The sequence below is a fragment of the Dromaius novaehollandiae genome, chromosome 4, assembly GCF_036370855.1.
Source record: "Dromaius novaehollandiae isolate bDroNov1 chromosome 4, bDroNov1.hap1, whole genome shotgun sequence".
In the NCBI taxonomy this organism is placed as follows: Eukaryota; Metazoa; Chordata; class Aves; order Casuariiformes; family Dromaiidae; genus Dromaius; species Dromaius novaehollandiae.
This window is the reverse complement of record NC_088101.1, coordinates 36,602,585-36,623,263: the sequence shown is the minus strand read 5'-3', so window position 1 is coordinate 36,623,263 and position 20,679 is coordinate 36,602,585. Positions and strand designations below refer to the sequence as shown.

General features: G+C 36.2%; 1 protein-coding gene across 2 annotated transcripts in view; it reads right to left on the bottom strand.

Moving 5' to 3' along the window:
• HHIP (hedgehog interacting protein) overlaps positions 1 to 20,679 on the bottom strand; it is an 80,720-nt gene that overhangs the window by 55,819 nt on the left and 4,222 nt on the right. For both annotated transcript variants that reach the window (XM_026106163.2, XM_026106164.2), the window contains exons 2-4: positions 17,141 to 17,336; positions 9,653 to 9,809; positions 8,665 to 8,866 (exon numbers count right to left, since the gene is read on the bottom strand). In XM_026106163.2, the coding sequence (XP_025961948.1) occupies positions 8,665 to 8,866; positions 9,653 to 9,809; positions 17,141 to 17,336 (555 nt within the window). The remainder of the gene's footprint in view (positions 1 to 8,664; positions 8,867 to 9,652; positions 9,810 to 17,140; positions 17,337 to 20,679) is intronic.

The window sequence follows — 20,679 nt, the reverse complement described above, 5'->3', positions numbered from 1 at the left end:
AAGGACTATTTTGTGTCCTTTAGGATAATAATCAAGATCTGCAAATGTTTAATGGAAAATCTAGGCCCATTTCAGTGTGATTATATAGTTCGCTGTTAAAACACTGATTGTATTTTATAGTTTCTGAATACAGTTTAAGTATATTAGGTCTTCACCAAAGTTTTATCACCCTCTCAAAAATCATCGTTATAAAACATTCATCACTATTGAAAAAAGTCTTCCTTTTAATGCGGAGGGCTGAATTCTCCTGCAGGCTGTTAAGTCTTATGCCCTATGCACTGTGTCTATTTCATTCATGTTCAAAGTCATCATAAACAGGGCAGTCTTTTCTATTTATCTTCAACATGCCCAGTATTTTTAGATTTGCCTATTTGCATGCCTAACCATTACTTCTTTCCTAGTTTTCTGCCCAGATTTATTGGAAGACACTTAAAAACACTTTGTTGTGATTCCTAGTGGGCAGGTGACAGATGAGGCATGGCCAAAGAACTGACTGTCAGGCTGCAGGTCCCACTGCAGCCATTCTGCCCTCTGCAATGAGTGAAAAACCCATGTATCCTGTCACCCTACATGATTTCACATTTAAGCCCTGTGCTGGAGACCAGCCTTCATCGCTTCCCTCCCTGCCGTCTCCCCATGGAAAGTTGGGCTGTATGTGTATTGATCGCCTTGTTGTTTTTTTGCCCAGCTCAGGGGAAAAACAGCAACACGCACAGTAGTGCTACAGCAGTGGCATTTCAACTTCTCACCAAAGATAGCCAAGTGTCTCCTTTCATTACTCCAGCAGAGGATATCCAGGAAACCAAAAAAAGTACCCCAAAACTTATCACTGTTATATGCCAATAAATTTATTTCCCTTGCCACTCTGCCTGGGTCTATGCACATATCTTAAACAGACTTAACATTTAACAATCCCTTGTTAGGAGTACAGGAGCAAGACAGCAAATAGCATTTATGCTTAGCATAGGTGGAATGAATTCCAGAATGAAATAAAAATGAAATCTTACACTGCCCATAATGTGATATATGTCATATTTACATTCTGTAATCTAACAGTTATTTTAGTGGACTACCCATATTTTTCATAGGTAGATGGGAGCTTGGCATGGTAGGACAAAGATTTATTTCCCAGAGCTTTCACAGACACAGGATTTTTTCGTAGTTTTCTGAGTAACTCTGAAGGGTTGCAGGTCCATTAGGTTGAAGAAGGAAGAGATTTTAAGAGGATCTCCCAATTCTCCTTCCACTTGGAAGGCCTTAAGAGATATATATACTTTCTGCTGTTCCCCTTTCACTCCATGCATCAATATAATACTTCTTACTTTGGGAGTAATTGGTCACAAATTTAGCAGCAACTGCAAGTTTGGCTTTTTAGAGAGCAGATGACAGGAGGTATCCTCTGCAGCAGTATAAAGTACTGGTTAATGGAGCAGACCCCACCTTGTTCTATGAGGTCAGGGGAAAGAAGCAGCTGAAGAAAGGTTCATTGGTTTCACCCTCATTCACGTAAGAATTCAGAGGAAAATACATTCATTGAACTTATTGTGTTTTCATGGGAAAATCAGTATGAATACTGCTCAGGTATTGCAGTGTCCTTTGTCAGTAACAAATGCCATTGATATCAATGGAAAGTATATGCTTTAACTTAGGTCTGTACATCAACATAATGCAAAAACAAATGTATATACCCACTGTCTAGAGGAATATGCAAGGAGTTTTAGTAATGATAAAATTGCACACGGAATTCAGCAAATAACACAAACAAGATGAGTCTAGTAACACACTCAGTTTTAAACAGATTTTATGATTGTTTTATTTTAGTTTTCTGTGGTATCACTCTTCACTGCACAGGCTACACAGCCTATAAAAAGCTTAAAACATGCTGTGTCAATGCTGGATGTAGTGGTGTTTTTTCTGTTTTTTGATTTGTGTTTTATACTGAATGATCTGAGTAATATGTAATCATACGACTAAATGTTACATCATGATGCAAACACACAAGAAGGCATAGTAGAAGTTTCACTACTAATACTGCATTGCTGTAAAAAGTTGCTTATGGAGACAAGCTGCTCATTTCACCCTGAGAAGTTCCAGAATAATTGACTCATAGCATCACAGTTAGCATATTTAATACCTGACAGTATTAATAGACTTTAATAGTCTTCTACTGAACATGTGAACTGTTACGGGTGGAAAATGGGTCGGCTGCGTGTGTTCCATGCCACTCTTTAGGGCCTCGCCTTGAAAACCCTTCTCTGTGTTCCTCCTCACAGAAGATTCCCATCTGAATCACTGGATTCACTCATGAATAAGGCTTTGCAGGACTGAAGGGTACTTGTGCTCTGATATAAAAACCAACTGACATACAGTAATGACTATATCTGAATTTTAACTCTTTGTAAGAATATTACTTATAAACTTAAGCTAAGTAAACACTTAAAATAATGGTTGTCAGATCCTTATGCATTTTATTCACTGCAAAGAGAATTAGCAATTAAAATAATTACAAAGACCTATACAGGAATTCAGGATTTTTAAAACTTTGGGTATTAGAAAAGCATGGAAAGCTAGTTTTACTGAGTAATCTGAAAGTAAAACAAAGTAAGTTAGTGTGTTAAGATTTAGGGAAAGTTTCTATTAAAATCTAAGCCCTTCTGTGATAGTCTTAGAGCAAAGAAGATGACAACCATGGTCAAGGAGTCTTAACTCATATATCCTTAACAGCATATCTCCAACACCACTTCATTGACATTTTCTGTCCCTTTCTGCCCTTCCCTTCCCTGCTCTGTCCTTTCCTCTCTCAAAGGCTTTGCCCTTTATCACAGTACACCCATGAGATGTACTATTAAAACTTTATTGCTAGTTTTAAAAAACTGATCTCCATGCAAGTGCAAGTGGTAGTTCCATAATGGCAGTTTTAAGGATACTCAGTTTGGAGAGGTTTCTGCTCTGGCCACTATGTGAAACAAAGTGCAACAGAAAAACTGCTTACAACACAGGCTGCCTGCAGAATGTATGACCCCATAGCCAACAAACAGGCACTAAAACTACAAAATATCTGAAGCTGCAAGTAACAAAAGTAACAATGTACTGAAAATAACTTAAGGCTCAGAGATGACGAGCAACTGAACATGAAGCCCAACTGCAATTCCACACCTAAAGAGCTGATTCTGAGCTTGGATTTATAAATAGGGAAGTACCATGTAGATACAGGGACATGATTTTACCATTGGCAGTAGTGAGTTGTAAACTTGGCTACTTTGTACTGAGTTCTGAGGTCCTTAATTTTAAAAGGATGTTTAAAAGTGGCATGAGTGTAGGGAAAGACCACAAAAATGATGTAAGGACCGGGAGGAAATTCCCTACAGTGGGGGCCACAGAGTTACTTAGCTTTTCAGAAAGTATTTTGGAAGATGATTATAGTGTTTGACTCCCAAGAGAAATGGTAGGGCTTCATTTTTTTTGTTGCCAAATCATACCTGGATGCCTTCTGAACAATATATTTTAGACCAACATATGTCATACAGCTCAGTAGACAAGAAAGGGAGTGAAAATTAATGTAATAGGTTACATTATATGGTGGCTCCTTAAGGTTTCCAAATCTAGGGAAATAATACAGTTAATAAAATAAAATTAAGCCACAATAGTAAGAAAAATTGGAGAGAGAACTGCTAGAGTATTCAGCATTTTTGTGTAAGTTAAATACAATCTTGAGTACAAGGTGACTGATCTAGTAATAGTACCATATTCAGCACTGCTCCATCTCAAGAAATCTAAGGTAAAATCTAAGTACCTGGAACATTCTGATGCATTTTTCTCTGCTGAGTGCATTATGTGTAAAATTCCTATTTGACTACTGATATTTTTTAAGCATTCAATTATTTTGCCTAACTTTTTAACAGTAGATTTAGATGCATCAAAGCTATCTTGATACTTAATGAAGGTCTCCTTAAACTCCAGTGAAATCAAATTATTACTATAATCAGTTCAATAGCTTTTCACTCAACTTTTCCATCTCTCTTATACTTAGCAATAGTTTAAGACACAAAGAAAATAATAGAAGTGAAAATGAGTCTGAAAGAAAAAACAGGTAGTGACATTTTCGTATTAAAATTCTTTGCTGTGAACTTTGAAGGAACAACTGTAGAATGTTGTTCTGTAACAACTGTCTTCATCGCAGCACAATGGAGCAGTAAATCACTGGGTCAAGTGAAGTGTGTCAAGTGTGAAGCGGACTTTTAGGGTATGTAGGGTATGCTTTTTTGCTGGTAAAAATGTTATTTTTTCCTTCTACATCTATGCCACGTACTTGGGATTCTCTGTAATATCAATGGGCACAGTTAACGGAATCAGACAATATTTTCTCCACTGCACTGGGCTATATCTATATATTCCTAAATGGCAGAGCCTAGGGTCATGCCCTAAATTCCAATTACAAGTGCATGCTCCCTCATGTCCTTATGCAACTTTGGTGTGAGACGGATGTGCCCAGCTCCCTTCCTTTCACCACATTCTGGAGATAGGGAAGAAAAGTCTACGGTTGACAGGAAGGAGTTGGCCAAGTGTCCAACCCATCTGCACATACTATAACATTTGTGTAGCCAGTGTGACATAAAATACATTGGAGAGAGCCATAGATGTTGATTTAGCAACTTCTTCATTAAGACTCATCTATGGCTTCCAACAACCAAGTTGAAAAATAGAACAGCAAAAACACATTCCTGCTAATTATGCTGTCAAAGAGGATTAGTAGTTGGAAGATGTGCAGAGAAAAAATGTTTCTTACGCTCTTCAGATTCTGGTCTTTTTTACCTTCAGGAATCTTGCATTTAATTTTGTAAGGCCTCTCTGAGGCTCAAGCTACCTTCATCCATTCATGGCATCTCTCTCACCATTATGAAATACTTTTACGTGCTTATGATAATTCCCTCTGAGATACTGACTACACAGGAAATTCTCATTTCTTCTCTTTCATTTGAACTCCCTAAAATTAAATCACCTAATTGTCAATAGATTTTACTGCAGCAATAATTTTTAAGCAGAGACCCCCATTGACTTCAATGAACATTAAAAGCCAATGGAATAATAAAGCATAGGCATCAGGTTGTACCATTCTATTTACTTAATTTCCATATACATCTACAGACTTGCACAGGAATGACTGCCAAGAAGCAACTCCAGATAACCCTATTTGCATGCTTAGGTTAGCAGCACTAGTGAAGAAACACTAGGAGCTCACCAGCAAAACCTTCAGGAGCTCCAAATGAATTTCATCAGCACAGGGACCACTAGTTGCATTAGAGGAGCAGAATAGCATCTTTTTAGGATTGTATCATGGCTGATTACAGTGCAGTCACCTCCCTTTCTCTTTTTTTTGTATGTTGTTTTCCTGTTTATCTAACCGCCAGATGAAGGAAATGATGTTAGTGAGATCAGAACATAAGTCCAGTGTTAATTTTTATGAAGGAAATATATCATTTCTTTTTCTTGGTTATACCAACCTCAAGACAGACTTTTAAGATTATTCTTTGGAAAATCGTCATTCAACAGATTTGCTGCTCTGTGAAAATATTACAATTTTATCAATACTAAATTTCCTCTTTGCATGTACAAAAAGAAATCAACCACCACTCTCTTGTCCCATCGATCAGCACTAAAAATATCTTACTAGGATAGCTGTCCAAAGCATCCTCCAGAGGTATCAATTTAAATTGCCTTTCATTCAACCACAGCTCTATAATTATTATTATTTACTGGATACAACATATAGCTATAAAAGTTTGAAAATATCATTTTCAGTATTGTCACTAGAATAAAGTATTTGTTAGTATTTTAGATACAGATAAAAATGAACAAAAACAGCTGTTTTCAGACACCTGGATATAAGAGAGAAAATCTGAACACATAAAGCCCTAATCCAGGGTTTTTAGGGGAAAAGAATAGTTTGCTTTCTCTTGCTACCACTGTTTCAAGGCTGGAAAAGATGTGAACAGTTTTTGTTTATTTCAAAGAAGAGACTCTATGGTAATTCAGGAATAACATTTTATCAATGAAGTTATACAGGAGTTGACTGGATGATTGGTTGAAACATCTGTGACTGAGTAAACGAACAGAGAATTCAGAAAATAGGTAGTATTACCACTGGCAACACACTGTGCTGGAACGTGTGGGCCTAAGTTTGATCTGAGACAACTAAAACTTCATTGATTTCATTGTACTTTTTGACTTACACCACTGTAAGAGAAGAATCAGGCATCCTGTGCACAAAATCTGTACATATAGCTTCTTCTAGTACAGGAAGTGTGTCTTGACTAGGCACAGAGGACACATTCAGTGATTCTCGCACTTTGCATGTGGGTGCAGTGTTTTAGATGGTCTTTTCAAATTGCTGGCTGCAGATCATTTCCTATCCACATAATATTCTCTGTTACTGATTTCTAGTCTTAAAGTACATAAAAGGCTAGTAAATGAAATACCCTTCAAGTATTCCATTTTTGAGAGAATAATCTATTTAATCTGTAATCTGAGGGAATATTCTATTTCTATGAGAATAATTGCTACAGTTTTCACAGTGGTCTTGTATCTTTGTACGTAAAGGACCATGGACATCGATTTTAGGGATCACTACAGGGGATAAACAAAAAAATGTTTGAGAACCCTTGTTTTAAAGTTACCATTAGGGATAAGTTGGGTGTCATTTTGTTTTTATTTATTTTTACTTTATTTTTCAAATTATTGGTGGTGGTTTTTTGTAACTATGAACCCAGTAAGTCTGAATATACTAATTCCTAGAATTCTTGTACTTTCCTCTATCTGTTTAAAAGCTGGTGTCTTGCTTCCTGGCACATTCCCTTTCTCCTTACCTGTGAAGTATACAAAGCTGCCATTCTTGCCAACCTCCATTAAACAATGCATTAAACATTAAACAGTTATCCTCAGTCACTGGACTGTTATCTCATGGATATGGAATTAGACTTCTGTGCTTAGAGAACATCAAATTATTTACACAAAATGTTATACTTGAAACAGATCCCCTGCAGAGTACTCTATTATATGATGGTTAGGGTAGTAAAGACTAAAAGATCAGGTCAGTGATTTAAAACAGAACTCAAAGTTGAATCTAATTCTGAGGGTGGCTGTTCTTAAGTCTTATCAACTAGGCTATGGCCTATTCAGAAGTATGGAAGATCAGTTTTCTATATAGTCTTGCCTGTGATTTCCAGCTGTAAAAGTTTCCTTTAGGAATGTTTGTTTGGGACTGATAAGAGTTCTGTGGAAAGTTTCAGTGTCAGTTTTTCAGGAACTTTCAGGATTTTCAGTTTAAAAATCTGAATCAAGCTTAGATTGATTTTCAGAAATGCCTGTGATTAGTCCCTCTTGTTTCAGTCTTGTAGATGATTGTTAGCTACAGAGACAAAAAGAAATCCCAGAAATATCTAAATTTTATGAAAAAGGTGTCTCATATTTCATTTATCCCTGTGTTTCAAAACAAACCAAAAACCATTACGATTTCCTCCCAGAAAAGGCTATCTTAAACTGACTTATTGATATTATATCTGAAACACAAAAATGATCAGTTAGCATGTAATATGCATTTCAAATCAATGTAGTTCCTTACGATTTTATTTTAAAGTTACTCTGTCAAGAGTAAGCCAATATATACTATCTAATCTATTAAGTTTCTTTATGGTGCACAGTCGTGACTGTCCTAGGCAAAACTTGATTACAATTTTGATTTGTTTTATATATCTGGATTTTATCCGAGTTATCACTGTAAAATATGACAAGAAATCAACATTGAACAACATTTATGACACTTCCTAAAAAAAATTATCTCCCAGTAGACTTCACAGGTTTCTAGTAGTACTTACCCCATGATTTATTTTGTCATATCTAGATGTAATTTCTTACCTCCACCCTCCAGTGTATTCCCATCATTGCCCAATCACCACCAGCTCTGCTCCCACAGCAATAAATGTCAAGAGCAGTCTTCCCGTTAAACTTAAAGAGAGTTGTTAAACCAATCAGCCTGCATGTTTGAATTTAGAAGTTCAATCACTTTTTAGGTGCATCTCAAATACTAACCCTTTGGAAGGAGCCTAGCCTCAAGGGCAGCTTGTGCTACATTTGAGGCTGAGCCAGGGGGGAGTGAGCACTGCTGCCCCTCTCCCAGGGAGCCCTGGAGAGCACCCCGGGCCCCCTCCGGCTTGGGCTCTGGCTCCAGCTCTGGCTCCAGCTCAGGCTCGCGGGGCCTCACCAGGCACCACCATGTCAGGCTAGGCCCTGGGCCAAACGTGCTCCCACTGGAATCACAGCAAAACTGTGCTGAATTCAATGGGATGGGAATGAATGCAAATGATGCAAATATAAAGATAGGGCTGTGTGAAGTTGGTGTCATATAGTCTCTTCTGGATTTAAAGTGAGGAAAAATGGAGGGACAGAGAAATATGTGACCTCAGTTATTAGATGCTATCTTTTCACTTCCTGAACGAAAGAAGAGTTTTTCGCTATGCTTCATTTCTTTGCCAGTTAGGATTGTAGTGTCTGTTATCATTACTCTTCTTTATAGTATTCAAATTAAAATATATTCTGAAAAAAGCTTCTTCCCTTTTCCTTATATATAGGCTAAAATATAAACAGATAGAGATAAGTAAAAATTCCAACCTTTATTCCACTTTGAACAAGCTTGTGTATATCCAAAAAAGGTTCCTTGATTATGTCTCCTTCGGGATTGAAAATCTTCACATATCCTTCCTTTTCAAGAATAAAGAGGCGGTGAGATCCATCCCCACAATGTACTGCTCCAACAGGCTGCCTTAGTCCACTCACAACCTCCTGAATGCAGAAGCAGTTGTGCTTGTGTTTTCTAAAAAAAAATTAAAAAATTGTGAGCAATTTCTTCTTTCTCATAACCACGACACAACAGTGTCACTAAGAGCCACAATGAATGTTCCGTAGTTGTATTACAAACACAGTTATATAAGGCAGAATAAATTATTTCCTTGAATGTATGCAAGCAGATCATACTGAAAGTCAGTTTGAACTTGACTTGAGCAAAATTTGTTTTGTACAAGACAGAGAAAATTAAGTCATCTTAGATCTGAAATGAAGAGGAACAGGAGAGAAAATATGTGATTTTAAAAAAAAAGAGAAAACAAAATATAAATAGAAAAATTCTACCCTACAATAAACATAGTAAATTCCAGCAGCTCCACGGTTTGACAAAATTTGGTTTCTACAGTTCATTTAAGAATAATGACTTCTTATGGGGCAGTTTATTTAAATAATCTAATCTAATTATTTTCACAATGGCAAATACACATTTGAAAATCATAAAATAGGTATTTTAACAAAATTATTGTAGTTGTTTACTAATGTAAAATTCAGGTTGAAATCACTTCTTAGAAGTCATATGTATGGTCTACAGGGATTGCAAGATCGTAACATATAATCCATCACTTAAATATTAAGAGGTACTGAAGTATTGAAGCTAACGTAACTTTCTTTTTCAATGTATACTAGCAGCAGCAAAAGAAAATAACATCTGGAAAACACAGCTGCTGAGCATAAGCACAGACTGAGCTGGTTCACTGTGAAAACCACAGGCTTTGTTAGTTTTTTTTCAGATTAAACAGCATTTATCTTTATGAACCTGTTGATCTCTTCCTCTTTGTCATATTCTTCCATGTGGTCCAAGGAGTTAGAAGCTGGCCCTCGTACTTGCTTTCTTGGAAAATCTGGAAAGCATACACCGCCATCTTTTCTTGCATAGTAAAAGCAAAACTCATCAGCTGTAGTTTGGAGAAAACCTTAAAAATACAAAAGAGCATACAAATATTTAGTGTGTTGTCATGTCTGAAGTTTTGTGCCATCAAACTGATCTTCAAACAGATTATATATTGAGTGGAAACAGAAACAGTTTTAAACAAAGTACTATCTGCAAAAGAGGCCTGCTCTGAATAAGTACAAAAATAGAGTGTTACCTTTTATAGTTTATTCATCTGTATTTGTATTAAGCCTTAATTGCAGCGTGCTTAAATAAGAAAAAACAATTCATTCAAAACAACTCAACAGCTCAGTCTTAAAAAAGTTAAGAGACAAAGTTCAGAGCTAAGGCAGCCATGCACTTTTCCCTGATATTAACCCTATGAATGAAGTGTACTATCTGCTGTCGAATACCTTAAGCAGCTTCCATTTAACTTTTTTCTTGCTTTGGGCTTTATATCTAATTCCTACTGTCATTAATTACTTAAGAAAAACCCAACATATTCTGCTACTAGCTGTTATACCAAAAAATTAATGAAAGATGGTAACTCTTCACTGATTTAATTTTTAAGAAGTGGTTTGCTGTAGTAAAAACTTTGGTACAGACTTTGGGAGAAGACATGCAGCAAAGATTTTGTGGAATGCTGGCGCCAAAGGACGACAGCCTGAGAGGTGAGTAATTAGTTGCCTCAGAAAGCGAAAAGTATTGCTTCAATGGCACCTTATTGCCGTGCAGCCGGCCTCTGCTTATTCCCTGCACTGGAGGGGCTGAATACACAGTTCTTTGGCTTCCTTAGCTTCCAAACCCTGCAGAAGGGGATGTGTCTCATACTGCACTGGAGCTGGCTTTAAGCTGGCTTGGATGAAAGGTGGGCTGTATGTTTTAGGTTACAATGGGAAGGAGATTGAAGACCAGAGAAATAGAAAGTTGGTAAAATGAGAGTCTGTGAGGAAAAACCCTGCCATTACTGATACTATATTAGTATTAATGACAGCAAGAATACATATTTTTGACCACAAGCTTATTTCTAGTCATTTTCATCCATTTTTTAATCATTAGTATCAAATCTAAGACAGTAGAATTTGGCTAGTTATATGTGTATTATTTTACTATAAGATCTGTTAAGACAATCTGTCTTAAGTCACTTTAATTCCTCTTTGCACTATTGGCACACTGTGTTAGGATGTACTGTGGCCCAGGACTTAACCCATAAGACATACAGCATTCAGAATTATTTGATACAGTATAGAGGTTTTATTGGCACTTAATTGGAATTAGAGGCCTAATTTATGCATGGCTTTACCACTTGTGAGTAATGCAGTAATCCATAGATCTTGGCCATAAAACCTCTGGCTTGCAGTTTACAATAAGAGCTGATCAGGGACAGATGTGTTTCATTGGAAAATGCCAATTTCTTAAAAGCAAAGCTTTTTCAGAAACATTATCAGTTTTGACAAAATTTTAGTTAAAATTATATTTCTGGTACAAGCTGGAACTTCTGGTCTAAATGAAAAAGAGATAACCAGACAGCAAACTTCATGTCACTATACCCCAATGTCCTGTAATTAGGCTGTTTCATTAGGAAAAGGAATATTCATGTCAGTGCCCCTCATCTGTCAGGCAAGAGTTTGATCCTAAGTCTCCCATTTCCCAAGTAAATGTCCTAACAACCACTTTATTAGCTATCCTGGGGTGGTCCCTCTGTGGCTTTCTTCATGGAAAATTTCAAAAGAGTTCAATTTCTTCCTCATGTGGAATAGGAATATTTTTTAGATCCCAGAATTTTTGTGGAGTGGAAAGCCTCTCCCACCCAACTGTACTTCTTTGCATATGTATCTTCCTTTAAAAATATTGGACAAATAACATGACAAAGTCTGACTTTGGTTTCTATAAAATAGTATCTGGAAACACATGGTGGTGTGTTGTGGTGTAAAAGATTAATTACCATGATTTGGAGCTTCAGTAAATAATCAGCTGTGAGGAGCTGTTTTTAATTTATAGTAGTTAGTTGGAGAAAATAGGAGATATAATTTCAAATGGAACAACTGAAGAAGAACTCTGATATAATCATGGACTAGTATTCCACGGTTCTGTAGATACAACGCCAAAATCAAAAGGTAATCTAAAATCTTGTTGTTGAATTATTTGACTTAAGGATACACAGTTTTCTCTTTAATAGTGTCTTCCTGTAGCTGCACTAGATCATTAAAGAAAATGCAATAGCAAATTGGACGTGTAGAATTTCTAAGTATACTATCTACTGCTTATTAAACTACTCTGACTTGAATTTTATCTTCAGTAAGAAAAACTGAAATCATACGATGATCATATTGTTTACTCAGTAGATGTTCATTTCAAATTATAATCAGATGCAAACTCACTCAACTAATGCCTTATGCAATGCCTTTTTTATATGCCAGACTAATCTCTTTTTCCTATGAAATATTCTATCATGAGCTTAAGTATGTGTTGTACTGCATTTGCCTTTTGCCATTGAACAAACCCATCAGCAGGTTCCAAAGAAAGTATGGCTTACATTCCATTTTTCTTAGGAACATTCTTGGAAAGTGGGGTTTGAATTAAATTATGAAAATCTGCATTATCAGGAAATTCCTAAATTATGGCATTACAGGAGGGAATGTAACCTGTGTAAAGACAGTTTCACCCATGTGTTAAGGATGGAATTTTGTTCTGTAAGAAAACAGTAATTTACAAAAAGATCTGCTGCCATGATATATATGCTAGATTCAACATACAAACGGCTTCAGGAAAGACAATTACAATGACGTTTGCTTGTACTCTCCTATCTGTTCATAGCCATTTAGTGTTTCCTCTGTCATGCTTTTAAGGTCTTTAATGTAGATTTTAAGGTCTTTAATGAAGAGCTTGCCATTTAGTTCAGTGTTTGTACAGTGTCCAGAAGAATGGTCCATGACAAGTTCCCCTAAGCATCAGAATTGTTCAAAAAAAATAAGAGTTCATTTTGCTCAATCTGAGTTTACTCAGATACAGCTCTGTCACTGCCCTCTATGAGAAATAAACTGAGTGAGGACTGCAACGTTTGGTCCTGTGTGAATTTCTGTACTTATATTATTTTAAAAAAAAATACATACCATTACAGATTTCCTACAAATTGTGTAGGTGTTGGCAGAGCAGTGACTGTGCTAACAAAGAAAACTTGAATCGTAGAGACAGATTAAACAAAATGCTCAAGTGTTGTACATGTCAGATTTTGCACAGGCTTATATTTTTGTGCCTTTAAAACTTTCTGTCCTGCAAATAAGAATCAAACTATTCTTGATAGACAGACTTTTCAGCTGAGGTAGTGAAGTGAAAGCTTTCTGTGTTCTCATTTAAAAAAAAAACATGGGAATATTGCATGATTTCAAACTCAAAGGCAGAACTTTTAGCAAAGTGACTTCTGTTCTCAGCTGAACCTCACCTCCTCACTCCACTAATATTTTGGTCCAGATGCTCTATGTGCCTTCACCAAATTCTACTTCACTGAATTCCCTGCTTAACCATTACTCTGCCCCTTCTCTTTGATATATTACTGAATCATTATGGTAGCATTTGTCCCAGCCCTTACAGCAAGTGAAGTTACCGTTCTCTCCCTTCCTTGTTTGCACTGCACACAGGATTGAGTATCATCCACTTATTTGAGTAGACTTACACTGACTTAAAGAGCATCTAGAAATGAGGCTCACCTACGTTGTTCCTGCTACATTATTGACCTTGAACATACAGTTTTGTATTTTATTAAAAAAAATTTTACTGTTGTTTTTTTTTGTGATTTGCACTTTCTATAGTTAGATGTAAATTTGTTGACAACAAACATGCTCTTCTCCCTCTTCTCAGCTCATAGTGAAAACTGCATCTAAGAGGTGATTCCAAATGGATTCTTTCAAAACCTAATAAGTGCAGTGGTAGCACACATCACTTTCTACTGTTTTTTCAAGCGACTATTCATCCTAATCTTGTGATACTCACACATTGCATGTACCTGCACACATGCAATGCCATGATTAATCCTCTTGCTGCACTTACTAGCAGCATAACATTAAGAGCCTCTGCAATTTTTCTGCAAATCATTAGTTGGCTATGTTAGAACTTCTGGAAGTGTTGTGTGGGTTACAGAATTTCTCTGATGATTTCTACCATTTTGGGTTGGGGTGCCACTATTTTGGAGTTAAAAAATTCACATCTAGCATTTGTTCTGGTAATGCCTGGATTCAGATTTGGACCCAGATGTGTATTCACCCACAGTCATCTGGAACCCATTTCTTCTAAAGAAAACAATAGGGAGTTAACATAGTTCAAAATCTGTCCAATGTCCATGGATGGCAGAACCCTCTCTGGCTGTGGCACAGGTTTGTTTCTTGGAACATGTCACTTCCATTGGCATGCATGAAGTTTCTGCTTATGCCAAAGGGAGAATCAGCCATGCCTGTCTTTATTTAGCCATATTAATAATAAATATTAGACAGTCTTCTCCTATGACCTTGAAAAAGTTAAAATTCATATTGATCGAAGAGACTTCATTAGGACACTTAATTAGTCATCTGGGATGAATCAGGGAAGTTCTATACTCATAGATTTTTGTGAAACATTACACCCTCCTGTGGTAACATATCTATACAACCCTAACAGGTATTATCCTGTTTGAATAAAGGATCAAGTCCATTTATTCACTGGATATTCAAAATTCCTAAAAAGGTCAATGGGAATTCGGATGCAGTCATAACTCATGGGCAAAAAGATATCTTTAAAAGAATTAACCAAGGGTCTACTAGAGTTTTTGACTTTGCAAATGGAAAAAGAAATATACATGAATTTCTGGAGCTTATTCTGGAGCTAACCCATCAAAATACTGGTTTATAATTTCTCAGTCTTCTTGGTTAATGTGTACTGTTAAAATTTCAGTTCCAGAAAAGATGCTTGACATCTTAAGTCACTAATAATATTTCTAATTTATGCAGGACTTAAGAGAGAAAATCATTTTTGTAGTCAGCAATTTTCTTAAACTTTTTTGTATTGATGTTAGAAACAATTAGCACCCCTTAATGGAGAAAGGGGAATTGTTTGACGTTTTAACAAATGCACAGTGAATCACTGGCAGAGACTTGGGATTTGGGGCCTGTTAATTTTCAACTCTTTCTTTAATCCTCCAGGCTACACTTAAAACGTGGCTTCATTATTTTCTATTTTTCTTTCTTTCTTTTTCAGTAAGTTTTATTATGGATAGACAGGTCTCACAAGTACAGTAGAAAATCCATATAAACTGTCATTTTAATAATCTGTATTTTAGAATCTATAAGAATATTAAATTATATTAAAATCCTATAAGCCATCTTCTCAAGAAGAGGGACCTGAATCTTAACACCTTCAGGAAATACTAGTATATGTACCAACAACCATGTGTCCCAATCAAATCACCAAATTAATCCTGTTGGTGAATATAAGTATGGAACAACTTTTTGTTAGTAAAACCCACTTTCAGAACAAGTATTCAGAATGATTATTAGCATCTGATTGACGTAGGGAAAAAATCCTATTCTAACTGATGCTAAAGTATGTAAGCTCTTTTTCTGCAAAGCACAGTGCTCTGTCCAGTGCTAAAGTTATGCTTTCATCTGGTTATCTTTCAAGGCAACCTGGGTGGTCACAAAAAGCACTTGACATCTTGATGCACTTCAGCAGTTTTACATATACACAAACTTTGTAGAAAAATAAATTTGTCATTCGTCACCACATATGTTGATCTGAGGAGTGAGGTTCCTGTGGCTATAGCTCCTGTGCTGCTCAGCCCATTCTCTTTCTCTCTCCCTCTCTGTCTCCTCCTCCTTCCTCCCTTTTCCATCTTTTACTTTTTCCAATTAAAAAAATTGTTTCCTCAGAAACATAGAATTTCACAAAACAAATAATGAGGGACATGATCTGCAGAATATGCTAATCATTTGCGTTAGTTATAAACTCATGTCAAAAAAAAGTCTCTGACTTCTTATATGGGCCAAACATTTTAAATATCTAATCTGTTATCGCTGTTCAGCAGGCAGTCTTGGCAACTGTGATCTATTCTGCTTTGCTTTGGGGAATGTGATAAAGAGCAAGAAACAGCTGGTTTAAGAAAGCCTTAGAAACATCTCTTAGTTTATAAAGACAATAATAATATTTTCATATTTGAATGGGTTGAGATACATGTTAGACCACACTAAAGGGAAAAAGTAACTCAATTCAAAATGTTTTCTCAAGTCAATAAAACAACACTGCAAAAAAACCCTGCACTCTTGGGATTTCAGAGAAAACAAGTACACACTGTACACACGCAATTAAAAAACCCTCCTCCAAATCTAATCCACTTAAACTATACCCTTTGCTCAAATATGTTTATGTTATATTACAAAGCTTTGTTCATATGTTAAAAATGATTATTCATAAATTCATTTTTCATATCCTTATCAACTCTGCTTTCTAGTCTGTGTTGCTAGTAAAAAAGTCTTCACTAGTTTAATTATTTTCTCATGTGTGACATTATTTATAACTAGTGCTTGGACAGGGAAAAAAGCATAGTTTAAAAATGACAATTGTAATGATATAAATAATTTACTATTGAGAATACCAAAGATGTTATTTAATATAATAATGTATTAAGACATTATTTCTAAAAGAACCATCTTCTGTGGTTACTTTGTTGATTTAGTTACAAATGATAGCACACATTTGGTGACTGCCTTAGACAACACAGGTCAAATTCTGGTTTTGGTTAGGTCCAGCTAATCCTACTGACTACGACGAGTAAGTGTTAGGTTAGTTAAGAATTTGTTTGTTAACAGCATGTTGGAACTGATTCAGAGATCACAGAAGTCTATCGAATAGCTCCCTTTGATTTCAATGGGCTTTAAGCTCTATGGAAAAAACTCAGTTTCTAGGGTAACAAAACCAGAAAAAGACACTTTATTCATCAGCTTTAGTATCTACAGAGGACAGCCAGCATCCTTTATTTCTTTCATTTTGAAGCTATCTATCATTTAGAAAAGCCTTTTGGATGGGCAACTAATTGTTTGCATGCTTTGAATGGGCACGCTGATATTTCAGTAAATGTAATAATTTCTGGTGCCTTTAAATATTACAATGGGTAATTCTGAGTTTCATGGAGAGTTTAATAGGAGGGCAGTAAGAAAGTTCTCAAAATATTTACCTCGCTATGTAAGATCCACCATGACAGCCCTGAGATGTTTTGTCTTTGCTCAGGCCAAATCCCTTGGATATCAAGGGGCATTTTACCTAGTTAAGAGCTGGATCTATGACCTCTGAGGCAATATCAACATTTCAAAGTAGACATCTTTTAGTCCCGCATTTTGTTAGAGGTTTTACCTGGTATGTGACCTCTGCAAGTATAATAGAGTTCTTTACAATAGTCTTTGCACAGGTAGGGAAGAGCTAGTTCTCTTTCAGGTGTCTCCCCTTTCTCAGGTGAATGGAATAGATTCTGAGCATGAGGTGAGCAGTGTGCACATTTGATTTCCTCCAGTAGCTTCGCACATTCTGTGTTGTTGGTAACAGAAAGTATCTGCAAGCCACAAACCAGAGACAAATAAACATATGACCTGTTTGCCCATCTTACACAAAAAGATTGTATGATCTAATGTGATAAATAATGTTAATTTAACCAATACAGTTAGTATAAATGCATCATGTTTTATGTCACCATTCTGGAATAATCAAATGCAAAAATTATTACTATGCAATGTGCAAAATGTCATTAGTATAGTGAGATTTTAAGTGCTTGCTTCTCTTTCCCAGGTAAGGATATTTGTACTCAAGTTCTCTATGGACACAAGCCTGCAGTCTCTCTCTCTTAATGATGTAGGCAATCTCTGCACTATAGGCATCATTCATGATGATGAGCTACAAGAACAGGCCTTCTGCCCATTCCTCCTATGAGAAACACTTAAAAACACAACTTGGGAGGTGACGTTTTCAAGCAATTTAGAGATTAAGAACTAAAATTCTACCATCAAAACACATCAGGAAAGCCATATATAGCTATTTGTTAAATATGCATATCTTGAATGATATTGTAGTCCAGCTACTGAAATGATTGCTGTGGAGTACAGCAGGTGCCTTTGATTTTTTTATGTTTCAGATGCTGCTCTGGTCTTCGCACTTTCTAATGGAAACTATTTGGAAATGGGAAATGCCATAGGTTTCCAGAGATTTCTGTTTATAAGTAAAAAAGTAGCATCCTGTTTGTCTCCATATTGAAACTGTAACTTTGTCTCAAAAAAAGAGCATATATTATGCACAGTACTTGAACAAGCACTAAACCGTGACTGATGATGTGTTTAAGTAAACACAGGAGCCTAAGGAGCATAATGTCATCAAATCGTGAAAAATAATGGAAGACAGCATAGTTGTCTTTATTAGTCTTTGAATGTAGTGCACTTTGTTAATCTATTGTTAACCACATGGATTGTTTTTTGATCGTTCATACCAATGGTGGATAATAGGAAATGTGTTCTCAGTTGAGAGGGACTGAATCTATTCCAATAGAAAAACAAAGCTCAGGTTCTTTTTGCTACTTGTTTAATACAATTACAAAAAAAGACTTTAAGACACTTATTTTAAGAAACACTAATGCTGCAAATATCTGTATTCTGTAAAATTTGTAAATATTTGTAAATATTGCATTTGAAAATACTGACACAATTTCGCTGTGGTTCATATCTCTGAACTGATTTGTAGAAGACCTTTGCAATGTGTCATTCTCTTGCAGCATAACGTTGATTGGAATTATCTAAATTACTTCTGTCAATTCAGAATATTCAATATGTGAAGACTGTTGATCTGTAACTTGAGTATGCTGTCTCACAGGCTAGCTCTCTTCTAGAATGCACTACTTCAATAATGTAATTCTGAACTCATTTTATTTACAGATCATAACTACATAAATACAAAACATTTGAGAGAAATGCACCCCCCATTGTTTTAAATAGTTATGTATTCAAAATATTATAAATGACATGGCCTTTGCAGTTACACAAAATCCTAATTAAAGGAATCTTAATTTAGAAGCCATTTAGTCTTACCATATATTGGCAAAAGTCCATCTAAAAGTTTAGTGGTCATCTAGAAGTTAAACCGCTGATTAGAAGAGCATTTGGCCTCTACTCTTATTCTGGAAGAGCTGCCATTGGCGTCAGATAAAATTATTCTGAATTTGCCAGGATTAGGCATTAGATGTTCTGTCCTTTAGACTATCTCTTATCGGATCATCCTTGGCTTCGTAGTACCTTTAAAATAAGTAATGTGACTAACAGCTGCCACATATGGTTAATTATCTCTCTTCAGACCTTTCCTTATAATAGAATTGTGTCTCATGCCTTTTTTAGCAAGGGGCTGTCTTCTTCTACCTTGAAGACAGTAATCAATTAATTGCATGTTGCATGTATGGTAAAAGGTTTGTCTTGGCCCTGAATTCTTGGGGAATTCTTTCCACAACCCTAGTCCCTTCATCTGCTGAAAAAGCTCAGACTCTTTTTGCTAGATTGCTCGTTTGGGCCATAGTAGCAGAGCTGTTAACCTTAGCCGTCTTTCCTGAGTTTCAGGCGTTGTTCTAGATATAGCAGATCTGGGAAAAAATGCCTTGAAGACAAGAACTAAAAACATAACAGTAATAACACATAACTAAAACAAAGTACATAATCACTGTAACTTTGAACTTCACTTGATATTCTTCAGTATTCCAATCTAGGTAGCAGAGAACAGGCTTTATATGCTTACAGCAATCCATGCTGCATTAGCTGCACCTTCTTAAGGGATGATAGCATCCTGACAAGGTACCTTGCATTGCCGTAGGTTTGATGAGCAGTGGCCTATATAGTTCAGTCAAGTCATCATCTGCCAAACAGCACAAAGTCTTAAGCCAGCAGGGGATGATCAAAAGCACTATTCATAAATGCCAGCCTATCAGAATTTGATATCAGCAAAGAATCTGGGACCTCTCCTGAAGTAAGGATGAAATGACCAGTCTGGGGTGTTTCTGCCAAAGAAAATTACCTCATGACTACAAACTCTTCAGAGTACTTTCCTCTGTTCAGTAGTATCACCTGCTTTGCTCAGGTCTCAGATGTTTTCATCTGTGAGTCGATCTCATTCAGGCAGCAGGCTTTCTTGTGGTAGCAGTACGGTGATGTGTTTAGGAGTACAAGTAAACACTAGGTATTACTAGGTAAATATTCAGCATGTTTATTGAACTAACTCCACAGTGATGCACATGTAACACTGTATGTCCACTGGAAGACTCCAGAGCACATTTTGAAGAGGAAAAAAAACTACAGGATAGCAAAGCTAATTTACTGTTTCTTGTGGAAAACATAATTGACGTTGCCTGGTGATACAGCCGAAGAAATGCTTGCCAACATTTCAGTCGTCAAAGTTAAGACAAAAGGATCCTAATCCTCCTGAGCAGCTGCTATCCAGGAATTAACCACAGGAATTCACCCCCTCATGTCGTTTCTGGAATGAATCTTGGTCATATAATAGCTAATCGGAAGATTAAGGAATGGGAGTCAATCAATTATCTGAAAATCAAGTATAATGTTATTTAACTTTTAGAATGTTCCAGCAAAATAGGGTGTTAACATTTGCTCTGTGTGAGGTCTGATGTATAACTCTATACTGGGTGGGAGACAGGGCAACCGTTCTATCCTGAATCTCAGTAAACTGATAATCTATTTACCCTCAAGAATATTAAAGCAGTTTTAAGCAAAAGCTGAAATAGTTATTTGAATAAGGCACTTTCTGTTGGACCTCTACTTTCATAATGACCTTAAAGTTGACAACGGCTTTGGTCTTTTGAAGAAATGTAAACTAATTTGCTGCTTCAGTTTTTAAAGTCATATGTGAAACCA